We start from the raw sequence: 18,618 nt of genomic DNA, 5'->3' as shown, positions 1-18,618 counted from the left end.
GATTTTGACGTCGATGACACGTCCCGCAGCGAAAGGCCTTCTGAATTCGATGAAGCACGTCTGAAATCACTTTTGAAAGAGAACGGTCGGCAAACGAGTCGTGAATTGGCGCAAAAAAGGGCTGCGATAATAAAGAAATCCTCAATCACCTTCATTCAAAGGAATTTATCGAAAAATTGCAAGCATGGCTGCGTCACGAGCTCAACAAAACAAACAAAGAGTGTCAGCTTCAAATTGCTCTCAGCATTTGGCACGCCATCGAGCACCACGTGATCATAAACAGCGCTTTTTATACCGAATCATCAAGGGAGATGAGAAATGGTTCCTACATGGTCTGGAAGTGTAACCAACTTCAGACCGCTCGCGCAGCTGATGCCCGTGCTTCAGGTGTCTGTTAGTTGGCTAAATGAGAGTTCAGAGTATTGTTTACAAGTGAGCGGAAGCATTTTGCTGAGAGTAAACGTGAAAAAAAAAATCAGTAATGGATTTCAAACGTAAAAGTGTGATTGCATTATATTTAGCAGAAAAATTACAACCAGCGCATGTTCGTGAGCTCAAGCACCTAAAGTAAGTAAAGTTTTTGTTTATCACACCATTACTCGTTACAATTCTACTGGTAACATCGCGAAACGTCATGGAGGTGGTCATCAAAAGACTGCAACGTCACGTGAAATGGTTCAAAAAGTGAAGAAGCGACTTGAGCGAAATCCCCGACGAAGTGCCAATCAAATAACGAAGAACTGAAAATATCTGACCGTAACATCTTCCACATACTGAAAATTTATCTCAATATCAGGGTTTACAAGATCCAAAAGGCGCATGATCTCACACCACAGCAGCAATAAGTCAGACTTGAGAGAGCGAAGGAGCTGCTTTGCTTGGCCGAAAGTGGTCCATTTCCAAACATTTTGTTTTCTGACGAGAAAATTTTTCTAATTGAGCAATTCGTTATTCCCCGAAATAATAGGTTTTATTTGACCGACCATTCATACGAGAATTTGAGTAGTTGATTAGACACCAGGAGGCAGCACCCGACACAAGTAATGGTTTGGGCCGCTCTAATCGCAGATTAATGCTCTCCTATCGTTTTCATTGAGCCTAGCGTCAAGGTATATGCGAAATTTTATCGGGAAAGTATTCTGGATGTAAGAGGATGGTTCCATATGTTGAAGTCCACGCAAGTGGGGAAAGTTATTGATCGCCATTCACTAGGGACTGACCAGGACGACTCTCCTGGATATGGTTCAACCAGCTCACAACTTCCGGCATTAGCCCAAGTATCCTCTGGGTAGTTTCCGAACTCCCGTTCGGGAGTGAGCTAACGTGAGGAGATGAAGCATTCCAGGATAGCTGGTTGTGCTATGGGTTTGGGACCAGCCACTTAAAAATTCCCCCCAATGATATGATTAAAAAAGTCTCCCTATACTGATGGCGACCACTGCACACGAACTAATGACCAAGATTTTAGGGCATGCATCTGGAATGTCCGGTTCCTTAATAGCGAAGGTGCCTCTACCCCGCTGGTGGATGTCCTCGTGAGAGCAAAGGCTGACATCATTGCCATTCAAGAGATGTGATGGACGGGGCAAGGCAAGAAAGCCATAGGTCCTTGCGACGTCTACTACAGCTGCCAAGTTAAGCAACGCAAATTTGGTGTCGTATTTGTTGTGGGAGAAAGACTTCGTCGCCAAGTACTGTCGTTCACTCCATGGACGAACGTCTCGCAATAATTCACATCAAAGCCCAATTTGTTTTGCATCTCATTTGCGCCCACGCCCCGACGGAAGAGAAGGACGATGCGACCAAAGATTCCTTTTATGAGCGCTTGGAACGTTCCTATGAGCACTGTCCCCGACACGACATAAAAATCGTGCTGGCCGACTTCAACGCCAGGGTGGGGCAAGGAGGGAATTTTCGCTCCCACAGTCAGAAAATTCAGCCTGCACAATGAAACAGCCGGTATCGGTCAGAGGCTGATAGACTTCGCCGGGACCCGAAACATGGTAGTCCGTAGCACCAGATTCCAGCATAAGAAGATTCATCAAGCCACCTAGCTGTCTTCTGATCAAAAAACGCGATACCAGATCGATCATGATGTGATCCTTGTGTACCTACGTCCGATACGAGAACCCTACATCGACTCGGATCATTACCTTGTTGCAGCCAAACTGCGCACACACCTCTGTGCAGCAAAAAAGTACATCTACCTACGCAAAGAATGTTCGACATCAAACAGCTGCAATCACAACAGACAGCCAGAAGATTAGTCACTCGACTTTCACTCCTGCTCTCAGTGAGTACTGTCCAACAAACCGGCATGCACGAGCAATGGAGCAACATTTTTCGTTCTCTACGTACCACCGCCAAAGAAGAAATCGGATTCCGGCGAGCCCGAAAAAAAGTTGGTACGACGTGGTATGTCATGCTGCCGCAGAAAGATAAGACGCTGCCTATAGAGCCCCGCTGCGATCGGGCGCAACGCGAACCATGCGGGATCGCTACCGAGAGCTAAGAAAGGAAGAGAGAGTTATTATCAGACAGAAAAAACGAGAAGCCGAAATACGTGAGTGCGAGGAGTTTGACATGCTGGCCAATAGGAACAACGCCCGAAAATTCTACCAGAAAGTTCGGTGGCTTACAGAAGGTTTTAAGATCGGGACATTTTCCTGTAAGAACAAAGACGGCGAACTGGTGACTGACGTACAGAACAATCTTAAATTATAGAGGGAACACTTCTCGAACCTAATAAACAGTGACAGCTGCGCATGTCACAGAGAATGTGAAGATCCCGATACCCCAATCGTTGACGACGGAGTTGTCGTTCCGCTACCCGATCATGACGAGGTGAGAATAACGATAACGCGGCTAAAGAACACCAAAGCCGCGGGCGCCGACGGACTGCCGGCTGAGCTATTCAAACATGGCGGCGAGGAGCTTGTAAGGTGCATGCATCAGCTCCTATGCAAAATATGGTCGGATGAAAGCATGCCTGCCGATTGGAATTTAAGTGTGCTCTGCCCAATCCATAAGAAGGGAGATCCTGCAATCTGTGCAATTACCGCGGAATTAGTCTTCTAAATACCGTCTATAAGGTACTAGCGAGCGTATTGTGAGAAAGGCAGAAGCTCACGGTCAACCAACTGATTGGACCTTATCAGTGTGACCTTAGATCTGGAAAGTCTACCATCGACCAAATATTCACTGTATGCCAAATCTTGGAAGAGACCCATGAAAGGAGAATTGACACACACCATTTTTTCGTCGACTTCAAAGCTACTTTCGACAGTACGAAAAGGAGTAACCTGTATGCCGCGATGTCTGAATTTGGTATCACCGAAGAACTAATACGGTCATAACGCATGGCGCAGAAGCGTGGACGATGACAACATCCGATGAAACGACACTTAGAGTGTTTGAGAGAAAGATTCTGCGTAAATTTTTGTACCTTTGCACGTTGGCAACGGCGAATGTCCCAGGTGATGGAACGATGAGCTGTATGAGATTTTCAACGACATAGACATAGCGCACCGAATAAAGATCCAGCGGCTACGCTAGCTGGGTCACGTTGTCCGAATGCAAATGCTCCGGCTTTGAAAGTTATCGTTGCGGTACAAGCTGGTGGTAGCGGAGGAAGAAGAAGGCCTAATCTGCGTTGGCAAGATCAGGTGGAGAAGGACTGAGCTTCAGTTGGTGTGTCCAACTGCAGGCGGTTAGCGCGAGAAAGAAACGACTGGCGCGCTTTGTTTAGCTCGGCCAAAATCGCGTAGGCGGTTATTGCGCCAATTAAGAAGAGAATAAGAATGGTCAAACCATACTCCTTCACGAAAGTGCCAGTCCCCATGTAGCACTAGTCGTCGAAGTGTTTTACGGAACGCACAGACTCAATGGCTATCCATTGTCTTTACATTTACATTCCTTTGTTGCATTATGATTTCTCAAAGAATAGTCGCAGACTATTTGCATTTTAAAAGAATGCTGTATTTTTCTAGAAAGGTAGAGCTTGTGATCTTTAATGAGTGACTCCGACAAACGTATTCTGGTGTAATCGACATAGCCAATACACCGTGGCGATTAGTAAATTGTATTTCCGACAATGTTTCGCCTCTCTTCTCGAGACACATATACTCGAGGTTTCGAATAACTAATGGCGAAAATATCTCGATCTATGATTGTAATCACGGTTCCCCCATCTTCAACACCGAACATTGATGCAATCTTTCTTTTTGATGCACTGTCTCCAATGGAACCCAAACGGAACAATGCATTTTTTAGTCCACTGGCATTTCTGGAACCGAATTTTTATTCTTTAAAACATAATCTTCCGTAATTAAGGATAAAATATGCTAAATTGTGTCGGTAACACTTGTACTATTTGGAGTATCCGATTGTAATCAAGCTACCCTTTGGCTAGATTTTGGGATATTTAAGTGGGTGCATCTTCTTGAATCCAAAACTTTTGTAGTACCAATATTAAAGCTCATTAACTTTATTTAGTATACATATGAATTAGTAATTATCCCAAGTAGCTTGATTGAAAATGGGAGAAATCGATCAATAACCATATAACATTATTTTTATAAAATCTCGCAATCTTCATTAGGGACAATGGAAGCTTTAAGGGAGACTGAAAACTAGGTTTTTCTGGCTTCCAGCTACGAGGAATCAGTTGACATGAGGGATAACGCAAGCTTTAAGAGAAACTGGAAACTAGGCCTTGCCCGTCCTTTCTGGCTCTCTCCATTCATTCACTTCCTTTATTTTCACATCCGAATTAATCATAAATGTATGTACATATATATTTCATTTGAATAAATAATTGAATTTGAATTTGAAGAGGTCGAGCCAAGGAGCACCAGGAGATTTGGTGGCTCCTAAAACACTCAGGCTAAAAAGCCCATTGTATTTAAAGCTCTGGAAAGGGGGTAGATAGTCAAGGAGGGAGGGAGAAAAGTATCAGAGAAAGAGATAGGAAAGAATAGAGACAGAGATAGAGATAGTTAGTCCTGTGAGAATTTTCCAGATTCTTTGGCGAATCTGTAAATATCCTCCAGTTTTAGAGAACGAATATTACTCATTCCCATGACATCGGAACCCAATACCCGTAGTCGCGCTCTAGCAAAGGCAGGACACTCACAGGGAAAGTGCTCAGTGCTATCCGGCTCCTCCAAGCAGGACAGGCATACCGGGTCCTCGATGATTCCAATGGTGGTCATATGCTGACCCCATGGGTTGTGTCCTGTAATGATGCCGACCATCAACCGAATGTCTTTCCTTCTAAGTTTTAGTAGAAAGTTTGACAGTTTTCTGTTCGGACTTGTCACAAAACACTTTGCAGTTCTACAGCGTTCTAGACCGGACCATCGCTCTTTATGTAGATTGCCTAAATAATCGTTGATCCAGTTCTTGATTCCTGCGGGACTGATTCCGATTATTGGCTCTGGCCCCTGTGGGGGCACCGCTGATCCACGGTTGGCCAATTCGTCGGCAATTTCGTTTCCTTGAACACCGGAGTGTCCCGGAACCCATATAAGTACAAGCCTGTTTTGTCTTGCGACAGAATTAAGCTTCTTCTTACATTCTTGAACAATCTTCGAGGTTTGCTTCGCATTCTACAGGGTCTTCAATGCAGCCTGACTGTCACTGAAGACTCCAATCTGTTTCCCGCTCCATCTCCTCTCGATTATCCATTCGGCTACTTTTAGGATGGCAAAAACTTCTGTTTGAAAAACAGTTGCCATTCCCCCCATAGCATAGTGATACTTATTACTATCGTTTAAGTACCATCCGGCTCCAGACCCTATTTCAGTCTTGGACCCATCGGTAAAGAAAATATCCGTCAAACCTCCCTGCAAGCATTCTGGATTGCTCCATTGCTCACGCAATGGAAATCTGACATCAAATTTCCTTCCGAACGAAACTGTGGGTATCAGGTCATCTTTAGGTGCCAAAAACAGTGGATACTGCTCCGACAGCAACTTAAAGATTTCTCTGTGTCCCGAAGTTCCATCTTCGTGCCAGAAACCATATTTATGGAGTCTACACATTGCTTTTATTGCTTCCTGTTGTATCTTAAGATCCAGGGGGAGCAAATTAAGCATAGCATTTAGGGCATCACCAGAGGTTGTACTCATGGCACCCGTGATGCATAAACATACACTTCTTTGCAGCCTGTATAGTTCCCGGATTGTGGACTTAACCATGCTCCGTCGCCACCAGACCACAGAAGCGTAAGTGATGATTGGTCTGATAAGTGCCGTGTATATCCATAGGACCACAGCAGGTTTCAGACCCCAAGTTTTGCCAAAGGCTCTACGGCATTGCTGAAAAATCTTCAATGCACGATTCACCTTCAGTGAAACGTGTGTCTCCCAGGTCAGCTTCTTATCCAAGATTACTCCTAGATATTTAACTTCGTTGGAAAGACCAAGTGTCACACCTTTCAGTGTTGGAAGACTGAGTCCATCCAATTTCCGTTTTTTCGTAAACAAGACTATGGTTGTTTTGTTCGGATTAACGGAAAGACCTTGTCTCATGCACCAATCATCGATTTTGTCAAGGATCCTCTGCACTTTCGTGCAAAGCCTCCTTAAGGATTTATCCGATGTTAGCGCACAGACGTCGTCCGCATATGCTTGGACGTGAAAGCCGACCTCCTGCATCTCCGCTAATAGGGAGTCTACGACGAAGCACCACAGCAGCGGAGAAAGAACACCCCCTTGGGGACATCCTTGCTTGGCCCTGACTGTGATTTGTTCGTCGTCGCTCCCACCAGCGGTTAACAGCCTCTCAGAGAGCATGGAGTATATCCATTTTATAATGGCTTGATTAACTCCGTGTCGTTCGGCAGAAGAACATATCGAGCCGAAAGTGGCATTATCAAAAGCCCCCTCAATGTCCACGAACACGCCCATTGTGTATTCGTCAGCTTCCAGCCCAGTTTCAATCTTGCTAACAAGATCGTGTAAGGCTGATTCACATGATTTTCCACTCTGGTAAGCGTGTTGATTTCTACTAAGTGGACTTCTCGGCAATACCCCCACTCGAATATGTTTCTCCACCACTCGTTCCAGACTTTTCAACATGAACGATGTCAAACTGATTGGTCTAAAACTTTTTGCTAGGGAATAGTCATCTTTTCCTGGTTTTGGAATAAATACTACTCTTACGCGTCGCCATTGGGATGGTATATAACCAAATGCAAGACAGGCTGTGAAGATCCTTTTCAGGGCCTCAATCAGCCTGTCTCCTCCTTTTTTAAGCATTACTGGATATATTCCGTCAGGTCCAGGGGACTTAAAGTTCTCAAAGGAAGATAAGGAAAACCTTATCGATTCCCTTGTCACTATCCGACTAGCAATATACCAGCTGTACCTAGAGGTTCCACCGTTGCCACCGTCATTGTTCATGCCACTCTCAGCTTCAGAGAGAGTTCTCCTACCCGGAAAATGGGTTTCGAGTAGAGCATTAAACGTTTCCGATTTGGAAATGGTGTATGAACCATCAGGTTTTCGAATGGAATCCAGCCTTACTGAGCGGTCTAAATGAAGGACCTTACAAAGTCTCGCTGTTTCCCTCCTTTCTTCGACGTTACTGCAGAAATTTCTATAGGATTCAAGTTTGGCTTGCCGTACTTTTTTCTTATATTCTCTCTGTGTAAGTCGATGATTGGCCCAGTCCTCTTCTGTTTTGGTCTTCAAGGCCTTATTAAGAAGTTTCCTGGACCGTACACGAAGCTTCGACAGTTCAGGGTTCCACCAAGGAACCGCTTTCCCCTGTCTGCTTTGCCTGAGTGGACACAGTTCCTCAAAGCAATTGATTAAAGTACCTTCTAATTTCTTAGTAGCATCTTCAATCATTTCTGCTGATTTGAGTTTTTTCAGGTTTGGTAATCGCTCTGTTACAAGCTCACCATACCTGTTCCAGTCCACATTTCGAGGATTCCTACCGGAAGGTATTGATATTGTGTCAATTCCCAGTCGGAATTCGATAAGACGATGATCAGAAAGAGAGTCCTCTTCCAAAACTCGCCATCGGTTGATTTGATTTCCAACTGACCTATTGGTAAGTGTTAAATCAATCACCTCTTGTCTCCTTCTGGTCACAAAAGTTGGTTTGTTAGCAGTGTTTTGGATGACCAAATCGGATGACAGGATAAAATCCAGTAACTTGAGACCTCTGGGGTTGCATTTGCTGCTTCCCCACACAATGTTCTGTGAATTTGCGTCACAGCCCACTATTAGCCCCAGATTATTGGATTCTGCCTACTTGACCACTTCTCTTAGCTCCCTCGAAGGAGGTGGCTGTAAAGAGTCGTAGGGTAGGTAGGAATAAAAAATTAGTTTCTTAGCACTAGCAAGGAAACATAAAGAAAGTGAAAAAAAAACAGTACATCGTACCCAGCAGTGCTGCATAAGCGGAACAAATATCATTGTTTACTAGAGGAGGAAACAAAACAATTTTAAAATTTATTGAGGAAGTTTGGCTCAGAGAAATACTCTGAATCCATCAAATAGCCCAATACCCACATAAACACCAAGGCGAAGCATCAAGATGGTAACTCTCGTCCTTTCGCATACGTCGACAATCATTAGATGTAAGCAAATAAAATTATTCTAAGAATGTGAACCGGAGTTAAATTTAAATAAGTATGAATTAAGTAAATGCAGTTATTACTATATATTGTATTATATAATAAAACAAACCGCTGTGTTGCGTCAGCTTATTAAATTTTTTGTATTACACATTCATAATATCGACATTTAGAGCTTCTCGCGTCAAAGCAAAGCGAACGCCAACGTGCCGGGACAGTTTTAAGTAGACGAGGGGGTCCCGGTGGTCTAGAGCTCGAAAATGTAGGGTATTTTCAGAACTATTTTTACAATAAAAAAATGAAAACGATATTTAAATTTTTTAGGATTTTTATTGAAGTTCTTTTACATACAAATATGAAAAATATGAAAAAATGGCGCCGAAGTTAACCCTCCGGAAAATTAGACCAACACCATCCATTTTGGCTCTTCTATTTATCTGAAACACAAAAACCAAAAAAAAATATTAATCAGTATGACTGTAGACCCGTACTAGAATAAAAAAATGTACAAAATGGCGCGGTTTAGCATTTGACACTCTAAAAATCGGGGTTTTTCAGTTTTTTAATCCAAAAAATACGAAATAATTGAAATAATAATATGATTCTAGTACGGGCGATAGCCATTGATGTTGTGAACATCATATTAAAATTTCAAACGTTTTTTTTTTTATTCTAGACCACCCCTTAAGACTGTGAATATTCAGTAAATAATAACAGAATCACAATCACTTAATTTTTGACAAGCGGTCATATTTATTCCGTCGCACAGTGCTCCGAACGTGGGCAAAAATATGAAAATCGAAAATCTTGGAACTTATACTTTTTGGTATCATTTGAGAACTAAAACTCCAATAGAGACGCGTTTTTAACCTGTTTTGTGATAAAATCTACCTTAAATATTATATACCCGTCAAATTCCATGCAATTTGTGATAAAAAATTGGTTAAAAATACATTTTTATCCTTAACAAGATGTTCTGCTGTGATTTTATAAAGATAATTATGTTATTATGAATACAAAGATATACGAGTATGTCTCATGAGAAAAATTTAAAACAAATATATTTCATTAATATTAACAGGGATTTAGGTTTTTTTTGTTTTTTTATATTTGTTTATTTATTTCCAATTAATAATATTAAGTACTACAATAAACAATAGTACATATTAGTATAGTAATGATGTGTCGTACAATGTCTCTAGACGAGCTCTCAAGTACCTATATTATATGATGCCGAGTAACTTTTCCTTAATATTGAAATTAATTTTGTTTTAACTTAGAAGTTATGCAGGGAAAAAGGGAACAAAAGCGATGCATAGACTATTGTTTATAATAAAAGGCTTAAAAGTAGTAAAGGAAGGTAGTTAGACTAGAAAGGTGGTGTGAGTTAGTGTTGCGTGTCATTTGTTAACCACCAGCAGTATTTAATGGTAAGGGTGGATTGATTATTTGCATTAAGTGTTTTTGATGTGATTATTTAATTGTTCGCTCTTCTGAATATGTGATATATTACACTGTGTGACAAAAAAAAATTAAATAAACTTTTATGGAGACCTAGCACAACTTATGGCTATAGAAAAACTAAACAAAATGGTATAGGAGAAATTTCCAATACACCCCCAAAATCTCATTTTATGGCCATAAAACCGTTTTTCAGTAGGTTGATGTGAAGAATCACTCCTAACTTCGCCAATTTCCATCCGATTTCGAATTTGTTTTTTTAGTTCAAAAGAACAAGAACAAGTCTTTTTGACAGTGTGTTGACAATTTTTCTGAAATGACAACTGACGAGACTGTAGACGGAAGTATTTGGAATTTTTTATTTTTTCTCTATTTTTTCAACTTTGACATAATTTTTACGATATTATCCGATATTGAGGATTTTTTTCAGTACACTACTGTTATATATTAGTAAATTTAATTTTGCGTCGAATGAGCTATATTTGATTGTAATTGAATTAAAATTAATAGAGTTGTGTGAGTTTTAAGATTTTTTTTTTTTTTTTACTAATTTGGTATGTAGGCATCGAAGCATGAAAATGATAACAAGTGTCATTATAAAACACATAATATTTATTGGAGCATTGTGCAGTGCAGCACTGTACGGTATGGTACGGTGCAGTACACAACGGAACTGGTTCCAAACTTAAAAATGCATTGGAAACGGCCCTTTGGAGTTTAGTATGGTACGGTACATTTGTCATTCTCTTCATCAGTTTTGAATACTTTTCTGTAAGAAATTCGATCATCACCATTCATCTGAAGTCGTCATCAACTAAATTCCATTGTTTAAATCGAGAAGATAGAAGTAAATCACGAGAAAGATCCTGAAAATCTGAATTTGATACAATGTGTCGTTCTGAAGACTTAGAACCAGACGGAAAGTACTCTTCATTATCAGGTTTATTGTTATCAGTTTGATCATCATCAGCAATGAGTTGAACTTCCTTCAGTTGAGTCAATCATATTGTCCAAGACTACGGGGTTCTTAACAGTTGCAACATCAGCATACTTTATGTGCTTTCGAGCTTTATAATGATGACCGTTTACGTCCGTTTTATAAAAATAACAATCATCTGGTTTATGATAAGGCTGATGATGCCACATCATCGGAGAATATTGAGAAGTTCAACTTTTCTGGCAACGTTTTGATTTATATCTCTTGAATTTCAATGAAACAAACAATACAACTTTGACGTTTTAATAAGGTTAAATTATAATAACAAACTTCTTTTGTTAATCAATGTACAGTGTGAGCTTTGGTACACTTGGGACCTTTTTCTTATTTCTATTGAAAAAAAAAAAGTGTGATAATATTATATGTCAGATATTTTCGTAAGTTTTAACCAGTTCTGTTGTATGCAGTACAGTACATATATACTCCAATAAATATTACGTATCTATAATAACGCATCAAAACACGTCCTTATTCCCATTTAGCGTAAGTTATACCTACCTACATACCAAATAAGTAAAAAAAAAAAAAAAAATCTTAAAACTCACACAACTCTATTAATTTTAATTCAATTACAGTCACATATAGCTCATTCGTCGCAAAATTAAATTTACTATAACTGCAGTGTACTAAAAAAATCCTCAATATCGGATAATATCGTAAAATTTATGTCAAAGTTGAAAAAATAGAGAAAAAATAAAAAAATTCCAAATACTTCCGTCTACAGTCTCGTCAGTTGTCATTTCAGAAAAATTGTCAACACACTGTCAAAAAGGCTTGTTTTTCTTCTTTCGAACTAAAAAAACAAATCCGAAATCGGATGGAAATTGGCGAAGTTAGGAGTTATTCTTCACATCAACCTACTTGTTGTAAAGAAAAGAGGATTCTAATTTTTAATAGCTTCTTTGATTGATGCTTTAAAAAACCTGTAAAGGTATTTATTTATTTTATTCTTTTAGTTTTTACATATTTTTTACAATTCATAGTTTAATTATATTTCAGTTTTTCTTTACCTTAGTTTTCCTCTCTTATTCTTTATTTCTTTCAATTAGGCCTTATAAGTGTTCGCGTGCACCGATAAAAATGAAATGAGCGATATAAAAGAGTAAAGCTTAGTTATAGTGACAAGTCATAATTTCGCGCAGAGTTGCTCTATTTCGTAAATTTTTACGGGTTGCTTAAGTCGGCAACAATGTCCCCCCGGTAAGCGGACGAATCTTCGGAGCTTGCCTTGTCTTTGCCGATGTCGAGCACTGCAAGCTTTACTGCTGGTCGTTCTAAAACACCTTGCCTCGTTTTTACTTTAGCACGCCTTACTTGTCCATCTTTTGCCATCGTTGTTTCGACGGCTATACCTTTTAGCCAAGTGTTCCTTTCTGCGTTTTCATCGACAATCAATACGATGTCACCCTCGCTTATGGGTTTCACTTTTTCAAACCATTTACTGCGACGTGTAAGTGATGGAATCATTTCACGTACCCATCGACGCCAGAATAAATTCGCAAACATCTCGCTTTGACGTAAATTCATTTTTAAGCTAATTTCTTCAGGTTTACAAAACGGCTTGGCTCCATTTGAACTGCCCAATAAAAAATGGTTTGGGGTAATCGGTTCCTGGTCCTCATAGTCGAGCGATAGATATGTCAGCGGTCGAGAATTAATGATCATCTCCACCTCCAGCAAAGCCGAACGTAAACTTTCATCAGAGAATCTCTGCGACGGCGAGATCTTATACAGCACTGCCTTTTTTGTTCTTATTAGGCGTTCCCATGCTCCCCCCATGTGAGGTGCAGCTGGTGGATTAAACTTCCAGGCGATACCTTTGTGAGCAAGTTCACGTTCGTTATCGCTATATATTTCAACAGGGCAGCCACGGCGAGCAATGAAATTTCGCAAGCACATTAGACAGGAGTCAGTACTTAGAGAATGGGCTATTTCTATGTGTATAGCTCTTATTGTCAGGCAGGTCAGCAATACTCCCCACCTCTTCTTCGCCTTGCGGTTTTCAGTAACTAAGATCGGCCCAAAATAATCGATTCCAACATACGTAAAGGGACGAGAGAATGCGGCAAGCCGGGCTATGGGTAATTGTGCCATTTGTGGAGCTTGAGGAGCGGCGTTCGCGATTTTACATACTTGGCAATTTCGCCTCACAGCTTTAAATAACGATCGCAGTTTTGGTATAAAAAACAATTGTCTTACCTCATTCAAGGCTGTCTCGTGCTGAATATGGTAAAAGCGTTGATGATAGTGATCTACTATAAGATAGGTTACTCGATGACCAGGTGGTAGAACAATGAAATCACGTTGAGGCTGGTCGCATGACTGAAAATATGTTGCCCTATTTTTCACGCGAATGAGATGCTCATCGTCCATATAAACTTGCAGGTTTCGTAGCGGACCAGTTTTACATACAGGCTTACCAACTTTAAGCAATGACCAGTCGTCAAAATGTTCCATTTGGATTGTCTTAAAAATAAACAGTTTTGCACGCCGAAAATGACATGCGGTTAGATGACTGCCTTCCGATGTGATTTGGAGCCGTTGTTTAAGTTTTTCGATGTAAAGCACACAGTTTGCTATAGCTCTATATAGTCGAAGCCAATTCGAAAAATATTCAAAGTTGATATTTACCTTTCGCACGTTGTGAATTAGAAGCTTAGTTCGAAATTCGCTAGTGTTCACCGTACCCAGATCTTCTTGTGCCGGCCACTCTTTAGTAGGTAAAGTAAGGAAAGCGGGACCATTTATCCATTGATGAGCTACCTCAATGCAAGGCTTCGTTTTCGTAGCAATATCAGCGACATTCATTTTTGTTGGTATCCAACGCCATTCACTGATAGCAGTTGCTTCTTGGATTTCAGCAATACGAAACATTACAAATTGTTGAAATTTACGCGGATCACCATGAAGCCACTTTAGAACGGTTTTTGAGTCGCTCCAGATGCAACGCTTTTCAAATTTTATACGATGTGCTTCCTCAACCATGTTTGTTAAACGTGCACCAATTACCGCAGCCTGTAGTTCCAGTCGTGGTATTGAGAGCGGGCGCAACGGTGCGACCTTTGCTTTAGCTGCTACCAACCTACTGACGATGTGACCACCAGCTTCAATACGAAAATATGATACGGCTGCGTATGCATTTTCACTTGCGTCTACGAACGTATGCAGTTGTACTTTACAGTCATCCTCGTAAAGGAGTGGAGAGTAGCAACGCGGTACCGACACGCTAGTAATAACGGGAATGTATTCAATCCAAGTTTTCCATTTCAATGAAAGTTCATAATTTAACGGTTGATCCCAGTCTATTCCACTTCGCCAGATATCTTGAATAAGAATCTTTAGATATGAAGTTAAGCAAGCTACTAGTCCCAGCGGATCGAAAACTGACATGAGCACTTGCAATACTTCTCTCTTTGTAGGGACGACCCTGTCCGCGAATACGTTGCGCTTAAGCCGAACAAATTTGAACACGTAGCTGAATGTATCGGATTTTGGTTCCCAGTACATACCAAGTATTTTTTCGAAATTTATGACATCCTTACTGCAGTCAAATGATCTAAGTTGTGGCTCCCCATCTCCATTAAGCGCTGCTAAAACATCTGGCGAATTGCTTGACCAATTACGCATGTTGAAACCACATTTAGAGTGAACATCTCGAACATTTTTTGCCAATTTGATAGCTTCGTCGACGGTTTGAGTCGAATCAATAAAATCATCGACGTAATGGTGATTCTTTATTGCACACGCTACCTGAGAATTTTGAGCAGCGTGTACCGAAGCATTTAGGTTTCGCACGTAATGCGCTATACATGGAGAACAAGAAGCACCAAAACTTAAAACGTTGAGCCTGTAAACGTTTATCGGATCATTCATGTTAGTACGCCAGAGAAAACGCTGAGCATCTGCGTCTGGGTGTCGTAACTTAATGCGGTGGAACATTTCTTCGATATCACCGCATATTGCGATTCTACCCATTCGAAAGTTGAATAATATATTTACTAGTGGAGTTAACATATCTGGCCCTTTCAGTAAGAAATTGTTTAGGGATACATCTCTAGATTTTGCGGCTGCATCCCACACAAGTCGAATTTTATTTGGCTTGTGCGGATTGCGGACAATAAAAACCGGCAAATACCAAATTTTGTCACCACGATCATTTATAGCTTCGTTCGGTAACTTGGTCGCATAATTTTTCTTAACTAAGTTGTTAATTTGTTGCTGCATATTGCGTTTTAGTTCAGGATTGCTAGATAACTTACGTTCCAGACATTTAAAGCGCCTAAGAGCTGTTGGCAAGCTGTCTGGCAATCGTATATTGTCATTTGATCACAGCAAGCCCGCGGTGTACTGACCCTCATGCAACTCGCAGTTACCCAAAATTTCTATGGCTCGTTGATCTTCCATTGAAACTGGATTTACCTTTGGCACTGAAATTCCAATATTTTCATTCAACATGAAAGACTTTACGAGTTCATGCAAGTTGTTATCGCTCTCACAGTCGCATTTATGTAAGTTTAATCCGTTACCTTTACTCTGATTATTACCGCCACCAAAAATTGTCCACACTAATCTGGTTTTCGCCCCTACGGGATCTTGCCATCCACCTTCACGTACCTTCTGTGCCATTATCAAATTGGGGTTATTTACACCAATAATTAGCTTAGGAACTATGTCAATAAAGTTTGGCAAGGGAATGCCTTTTAAATGTGCATATTTTGTTTTCAATTGGTCAGCAATCAATTTTGATGATGACATATTTAATCTACTAACCATGTAAACACCTCGGAGTGGATATATTTTCGCACCTTGAATATTACCTGAAATTCGTAAATCGAGTCGTTGCGAATCAGCTTCATACCGGTTTATGTCTCCAGTCCAGTGAATGCATAGAGGATCGGGAACGCCAGTCTCACCCAATTCATCTGCAAGTGTTTGATCTATAAGTGTTAGTGTAGATCCATCATCCATAAACGCGTATGTGGATATTGTTTTATTTCTTCCATACAAAACTATCGGCAAGATTCGAAAATATGTGGTGTTGTTGCTGGAAATCGAACGGTGGTTATTCAGCATCGTTGAAACTTCACTATTTTTGTTAACATCAGAATTGTGAAGGAGACTGTGGTGACGTACTGTGCAGCTATCCACCCCACACGACTTATTACTCCAGCAGCGGCGAGAGTGTGTTCCCAAACACTGGCGGCATAGATTTTTCCTCTTAACAAAGTCCCATCTCTCATTCATAGTGAGTGCTTTAAACCGGTCACACTGAGGAACCTTATGCGGGTTATTACATACTGCGCATCTAGGCATAGATTTTGCTTCTTCGTATTGTTTTAAAACGGCATCAGATTTATGCGTGTACAAATGAGCTTCACGCTTGTTAAGTTTCTCTGAGAGTGATGCCGGATTCGTAACACGGCAAGCTGCTTCAGCCAATGTGGACAACCAGGTAGAAAAATCTTCCAAGCAAGGGTTATTCATGCCAGTTGAATAAATTGCCCAGTTAAGTTTTGACTCCTGAGAGAGCTTCTCAACGAATTCCTGCAATAGTAATGGGCTGTTGAGGTAACCGCTTAGTTTGCTTGCATGAATTATTGCTACTATATTCTTGATAGCAAATGCAAAGTCGATGAGTAGATCAAGTTTACCCTTAGGCGATGGTAATTGACGCGCCCTATCAATAAGTACTCTAAGTATTTGCTCAGGACGTCCAAAATACATTCTGAGCGTATTTATAATATCAGGTACCATCTCCGGTAATACCAGTAAATTGCGCACGACCTCCCTAGCCTTACCACGTAGACATTTTTGAAGGCGAACTAAATTCTCATGATGAGAGTAACCAGCCATTTGTGTGCTCTGTTCATATGCACTAACAAAAATATGCCACTCTTGGGGGTCACCGCTAAATACCGGCAAGTCTTTTGGCACGCATTGCCGCGCTGCAAACTGCGAAGTCGTCAAATTACAGGTATCGGCTGATTGAGTTGCGAATACCTGATTTGGCGAACGCGCTGTACTTGTTGGTGCTGTGAACGTTGTAAATATGTCTGGCGAATTACCGTTGCAGTCTACATGTATGGCCTGACTACGCTCTGCCGCAGTCCGCGTCGACGGCTGACGTGGTGACTGCATAACTGTATGTACCGGTACCTCACGCGCTGGACATATGTTGGTTCTGTTATTTTGTACATGCTGCACTGGAGTAGGAGAAAATGCTGTGTTACCGCTCACATTAGTTCCACACGTTTTGGTGGGGCCAATAACACATGGACCTTCTATTTCCTCGTCTGCATCTTCTGCGTTTAAAATGCGAAATTTTTCCCGTAAATACTCTTCTCTTAAACGCATGGTCTCTTCTAGTTGCTGTAAACGGAGCTGTTTTTTTCTGCTATGGATTAGCAATTCTTGTGGTGCGCTGAGACTGCCACCGTCGCCATCTAGATTTATTTGTAGATTTTGATCTGCAGGCGGTGCAGGACTAGTGACGTTATACTCACAATCATTTTGCACTACAACTTCTTCAGCCACTGTGTTTAGCGTTGCTGGAGCACCGTTTAATTCCGCCATCATTTAATAAGGTTTTTTAAAGATTTTGTTGTAAAGAAAAGAGGATTCTAATTTTTAATAGATTCTTTGATTGATGCTTTAAAAAACCTGTAAAGGTATTTATTTATTTTATTCTTTTAGTTTTTACATATTTTTTACAATTCATAGTTTAATTATATTTCAGTTTTTCTTTACCTTAGTTTTCCTCTCTTATTCTTTATTTCTTTCAATTAGGCCTTATAAGTGTCCGCGTGCACCGATAAAAATGAAATGAGCGATATAAAAGAGTAAAGCTTAGTTATAGTGACAAGTCATAATTTCGCGCAGAGTTGCTCTATTTCGTAAATTTTTACGGGTTGCTTAAGTCGGCAACACTACTGAAAAACGGTTTCATGGCCATAAAACGAGATTTTGGGGGTGTATTGGAAATTTCTCCTATACCATTTTTCTTAGTTTTACTATACCTACAAGTTGTACTAGGTCTCCAAAAAAGTATAAAATCACTGTCGCACAGTGTTATTGGTGTGTAGTTTTCGTTTTGTATAGGGTATTTCAGTAAGAGCGTTTCAACTTTTGAACTTTTTTGAATAAAACACAAACGGTTTGACTTTTTTAACTAATTTTTTTTTTATTATCGAGTTTGAACATATACATTTAAGTATGAAATTCGATTTCTTTTGCATGACCACCGCGTGCACGTTTTACGAAGTCCAATCGTTCAACCCAATTTTCGACCACTCTTTTGCATAAATCGGCCGAAATTCCAGCAATTTCGCGTTCAATATTGGCTCTGAGCTCACAAATCGTCGCCGGCTTGTTACTGTAGACCAATGACTTCACATAACCCCAAAACGGGACGGCTTGTTAAATGGACCGTAAAATGGCCGTAATGCTCTTAAAGTAGCAGCAACAGAACGATTATTTTCATAAAAAATTTGCACGATTTGCAATCGTTGCTCAAGTGTGTAGCGTTCCATGATGAAATGTATACAAATGAAGTTTACAAATGACAAGCGAA

General features: G+C 40.5%; 1 protein-coding gene across 1 annotated transcript; it reads right to left on the bottom strand.

Annotated features, from left to right (window-relative positions):
• Positions 1-12,212: 12,212 nt before the first annotated feature.
• On the bottom strand, positions 12,213-15,272 carry LOC128869810 (uncharacterized). The gene has a single exon (XM_054112410.1). It carries the CDS (start codon positions 15,270-15,272, stop codon positions 12,213-12,215), a length of 3,060 nt encoding a protein of 1,019 aa, XP_053968385.1.
• Between the last annotated feature and the right edge of the window lie 3,346 nt (positions 15,273-18,618).

This window comes from Anastrepha ludens, chromosome X (assembly GCF_028408465.1).
Source record: "Anastrepha ludens isolate Willacy chromosome X, idAnaLude1.1, whole genome shotgun sequence".
Taxonomy (NCBI): Eukaryota; Metazoa; Arthropoda; class Insecta; order Diptera; family Tephritidae; genus Anastrepha; species Anastrepha ludens.
The sequence above is the reverse complement of the archived record's forward strand: the minus strand, read 5'-3'. Positions and strand labels throughout refer to the sequence as shown.